The sequence below is a fragment of the Rhincodon typus genome, chromosome 4 (assembly GCF_021869965.1).
Source record: "Rhincodon typus isolate 14 chromosome 4, sRhiTyp1.1, whole genome shotgun sequence".
In the NCBI taxonomy this organism is placed as follows: Eukaryota; Metazoa; Chordata; class Chondrichthyes; order Orectolobiformes; family Rhincodontidae; genus Rhincodon; species Rhincodon typus.
This window is the reverse complement of record NC_063335.1, coordinates 746,855-752,068: the sequence shown is the minus strand read 5'-3', so window position 1 is coordinate 752,068 and position 5,214 is coordinate 746,855. Positions and strand designations below refer to the sequence as shown.

Here is a 5,214-nt window from a genome sequence, read left to right as displayed (position 1 = left end):
AAAGACAACACGAAGATAAACATCTTTACACAATCAGTGGTTAGGATTTGGAATGCAGGACCCAAGACTATGGTGGAGCAGATTCAATGGGGGGGGGGGGGGTAATGGAGGGGAACTGTAAAAACGCCTGAAGTGGAGGGGAACTGTAAAAACGCCATTTGCTCAATGGAGAAAGGGCGGGGAAATTAAACCAGTTAATTTGCTTTTACAGCCTCCAATAACATGGAGGGCCAAATGGCCTCCTTCGTGTGGTAACCTTTCGATGATTCTGTGACGAAGCGGTCTGGGATCGAAAGGTTTTAGGAACTGGCATTTGTCTGTAATAACTAATGATTGCATGTGGTTGATATGAGATCCAAACTGCCTTTGGAAGCTGTTTTATAGCTGAGTAGGTTGGCTCCAGGTGGTGATTGCCGCACAGGCAGCCGGGAGGGAGGGGTTGGATTGCGGAACGGTAAGACTCCAGTTCCCAGAGTGCTCCGCCTGTTGGAGATCTGGATTCCCGAGTTTCCGCTGCGAGTACAGTCCGGGATTGACACATCATCGGGTCCAGAATGTGACCGGCGCAGCCCAACGAAGGGAGGGATCTCGGTCAGACACTGGTCTGCTTTCAATTACACCGAGAAGGACAAGCCTGGAGCGAAATACCGCAGAAAGCCTGGACCAGGTATATCAGGGGAAAGAGAAATACTGCTTATGATTGCATAGCCTTCACTGGTGCGAATGCGGGATCAGTGCTAATTATTTTCAGAGATGTTCTCACTCTTTCCTGATCTTCGGGGGCACAGAGAGAAAGAGAGAGAAAGAGAGAGCTGAATATATATAAGCCGCCGCGTGTGACTAAACTGAACAAGATTTCCTCTCTGGTATCAAGAGTTCTTGGCAAAGGCTTTGTTGGGCGTTGGTTTGAAGTTTATCGCCTTTGATTGGGTAACAAATCTATTTTTTTTAAATGCAGTGTGGCAGGAGGAGAGAAAGTTTCGCTTCTCAATTTTCTGACGTATTTATACCTGGGGATTGCCATGCTTAGGGTTTAAAAACCCGGCTCGCTGCAAACATAGGATTTACGAGGAGTGAAAGGGAGTTCACCATCTGCTGCCCAGGAGTAATTTGATTTTATGCTAATGGGTTCTATTCCTGACTGCAAAGAATTTAAAACGGCGTAATCATGGGAATGAGGTTCGTTTATTAAAACAAAATACTGGGCTCTAATATTGATGCAAGTTAGAACACCCATTAATGTAACACATTCTCCGCCTCTTGCCCTGTGCGACCAGAGAAGCGTTAAATGAGACTACAGGAGCGCGCCCAACGTGCAGTCTAGACTGATATACTCTTTTTAAGTAGCGCATCTATGTGAGTTTTCGAAATTCCTCCGTTATTTTAATAAACTTGGCTTTTTTAAAAAAAAATCAACAGATATACGTCTCCATTTGGTTAATTCCCGGCTCAGCTCCAGTCCATAAATGCACGTTTAAAGCTATTCCCTGAGAGCGGCAGGCTGGTTCTGTTCCAATAACGAGAGACAGAAGCATAGAGATGGGAGAGGCACTGAAACATGTTGACTCCGATCTGACTTTGAGCTTCGTGAAGAGGTTGTGGCGCTAACTGGAGGCTAGTTCTGCCCAAGGGTTTATTTTTACAGTCAGTATCAAACTGCTGGAGAGCTGTGTGCTCCTCTGTACAGGCAGCTGCTTTCCATCAGCGATGCCTTAAAAAGGACACCCGTGGGTGGGTTTGGAAGGGACAGACCTCGCATTGTCAAATGGCTTCTGTGGAATTGGTTTATCTCGGAGAAGGCAACAGTCAACCGTGTGCATGGAAAGAACTGGAGTGGGGATTGCATGCATCGTTCCCGTGCCTCTCCGGTTCAGCACCAGGGACAGCTCCATACGACAGCTACAGCTATAAACAGGAGCAGCGGTACCACCCAGCCGGCAAGGACATTAGGGTGTGTTGCTGCGACCAGGAACTGGAAACATCTTTCACTTACGTGGACGAAAATGTCAACTTGCAACGTGCAAGTCCGACTCTGTCCGACAAAAGCTACACCGTGCAATCCTACCACGGCTCTTCCAGCGACATCAGAACTATCCCTGAAGGTTTGCAGGAACTCTCGATAGAGTCTGATGGTGACAGCTCGTCCGAGAGCTCGGACACATCCGTGGACTATGGCTTTATCAGCGCCCTGCTCTTCCTGTTCAGTGGGATCACGCTGGTCATCATATCCTACGTGATCCCCCGCGATGTGACTGTGAATCCAGACAGTGTTTCAGCCCGGGAGATGGAGAACCTTCAAAAGGAGAGCGCCCGGGTCGGGGCTCACCTGGACCGGTGTGTGATTGCTGGACTTGGCCTTTTGACCCTAGGGGGAATCCTCCTCTCCATTTTGTTAATGATATCAATCTGCAAAGGTGAACTATATCGAAGGCAGAGGCTTGCAGCTGTGGGAAGATCGGGAAAAATCTATGGATCTTTTAGCTTTCGCCTGAAATCCCCAGGTCCCAACAGTTCCATGCAGCGTTTCCCAATGAATGGCGACGACACTATGAGCATTGATTAATAGCGCTGTACGTTGTAAACTTTAAACGTATTTAATCTGTTGACCACACAGGCTGATGTTCTAAAACTGTCCAGCTTGAAGTGGCCACAGCATCCCAGTTCCCCAAGACACCTCATGCAACACGGACCGAGCAAATGTGTATAAACAATTTCACCACGTCAATTTCTAAATTTTGAAAAGACTCACAATCCAACAATTCGCCCCTGCTCCCCCCACCCCCCGTTACTTTACGCATTCTGATTTGTTTGTAGGAACACAGGAATAAGAGAAGGCCATTAAATCTTTCGAGCCTGTTCCGTGATCAAAGTCAATCTGTACCTCAAGAATATTCCCACCTCTGACCTCACTCCCCTAATAACCCATTATATTTACATAAACTTCTGTTGACTGCCAGCACCCGCAGGTTTTTATGGGAGAACGATCCAGATTCCCACTGCTTTTAGCCTAAGGAAGTGATTCCTAATTTCAATTCCTGGCTGCAATTTTAAATTTTTACCCCGTTTCCCCGCCATCCCCAGCAAGAAATATACTTTCTCTTTATCTATTCTCTCTACGAACCGTTTCTGATTTGAGCTTCAATTTCGTCAACCCTCAAACTTCCTAATTTATGCAAAAACAAAAGGCTTATTTCCTCTTGTTACTATTTAGAAGTTTTATTTGTGTCTTATCAAAAACGTTTAATTCATCAAGTGCATTTAATTCTGGTACAAAAATGAAATGCTGAAATTACTCAACAGGTCAGGCAGCATCTGTGGAGAGAGTAGATGAGTTAATGGTTCACTATTGATCTCCATACTACCCATCCAGCCCCCAAACACAAACTTAACTTTGGTGCCTTGGTCTAATCAAAATGAAATCCAGCAACTCTCCAACATTTTATGAACTCTCTCTATATATAAAAATTAAAAGCCACTTGATTATTTAGTGATATTAAGCCATTTATTGGGTAGCTCTTTCAAAGAGCCTGCACGGACATGGTGGGTCAAACGGTCACTTTCTGCTCTGTAAGATTCTATGATTCATTTTACAGACTACAAAGTCGAGGTTCCTCAAGGATGACTTGTGCACCACTGATTTGAGCTATTCACACCATAAGTGTCTGTAGTACCTCTGGTGCAAGAACAACAGGTTAAACTCATTCATTCTAGTCCACACAAATTACAACCTATATTAAAAGGGATCTTGAATACATTTGATTGTGTTTTCTACACATATTTTACACCTTGTTACTCCAGAAAAGCCATTGCTAGCTGATCAGGATTGTACCATTAGTATGCTGTTTTGTTCTCAAATTGTACTTATAGATCAGTGCTCTTTGTTAGGACAAATATGCAAATAAATGTTATCTGAAACTTGCAGTATATAGCTTTGTTATTAGAGATAAAAACCAACTGTTCTTAAAATGCAGACCAATGACTATGCTGTACTTCTTCATTGTTTTTACCTAATCAAATGTCAAATATCACATGTGTGGATTGAATTCATTCAAAGACACAATGACAGAAAGATGACATTTGAAACAAGGCAAACCTGTCAAGTCTTTATTATGTCACTCCATTCTAGTCAGGCATTCTCCAAGCAGTTTTGATTTTCTTATGGCCTCTTGGGTATCATATTAGCTATAACCAGCAACAATAATGTGAGGGCTTTGAGAACATTGGGTGAGTTTTGCATTACTTCTTTAACAGAGCAATTTAGATAGCAAAATTTGGAATCCTAAAAGGAGAGTGACACAATATTTTAAACCAAAATTTCACACGGAATCCAAAAAAAACTAATTCACAATATTTTGCTTTTCTAATAAAACTTGCTTCTTGACTCTCCTCCATTTCCTGTTTTACCTTCACAGTTCCATGTACTGTTGTTTCTCCCCTACAACTTCCAGCTAGCATTCTACAGATTTGATCATTATGCTGATATCTCAGCTCCTAGCTCAGCCTCCCATATTTGAGAGGACCTGTTCATTTTTGATTCACATCTGCTTCTCTGCCTCAGCTCTGTGCCTCCTCCATCAGAGAAGCTGCAACTGGACACTTGCCTAGCTCCCGCTGAGTGGAATTCATATATTTCTTATGGAAGCATATTTAAACTTGTTTGTAATTTCTAGTCTTTGTGTCCTGTGCCATGGCAGTGCATTGGCAGATTAATTACACAGAGCCTTTCTAATTACACTGAAACAGCAACTTGTGTCAGTTATGAAAAATTATTAGCTCCACCAGTTACTTTATTGTATAAGTATTAAGTCTATATTTACTTATTTAATGTAAGTATTTAATGCCTTATTCAATAGTATCATATTTATTCTACTGATATGTTCAATGGTTTAACAAAAAAAACAATTGGTTTAAAATAAAGTGCTCTTTCAATGGTATTCAAATTGCTTGCAAAATACAAGTGTCTTACTTTCAATAGCCCAGAATTCAAAATAATGCTGCCTTACTGCATAGTCAATATGCAATAATTAGGTTTCATTTGGAGTTCTATATTTAATTCTTCTGCTCTACAATCAGGCTAATATATTCCTGCGTAAATCCATCTGGCAAAATTATTAGTACTACAGGACTTGCTTTTTGATCTCAGAGTATCTCAAAGCATTTTACAACCAAGGAAACATATTTAAACTGCAAGGTGCAAGGCTGGATGAACACAGC

At 42.3% G+C, this 5,214-nt stretch overlaps 1 protein-coding gene across 1 annotated transcript; it reads left to right on the top strand.

Moving 5' to 3' along the window:
- Nucleotides 1–1,765: 1,765 nt before the first annotated feature.
- LOC109919205 (transmembrane protein 74) lies at nucleotides 1,766–2,563 on the top strand. The gene has a single exon (XM_020519189.2). The coding sequence runs from the start codon at nucleotides 1,766–1,768 to the stop codon at nucleotides 2,561–2,563; it is 798 nt and encodes a 265-aa protein (XP_020374778.1).
- The last annotated feature ends 2,651 nt before the right edge of the window (nucleotides 2,564–5,214 follow it).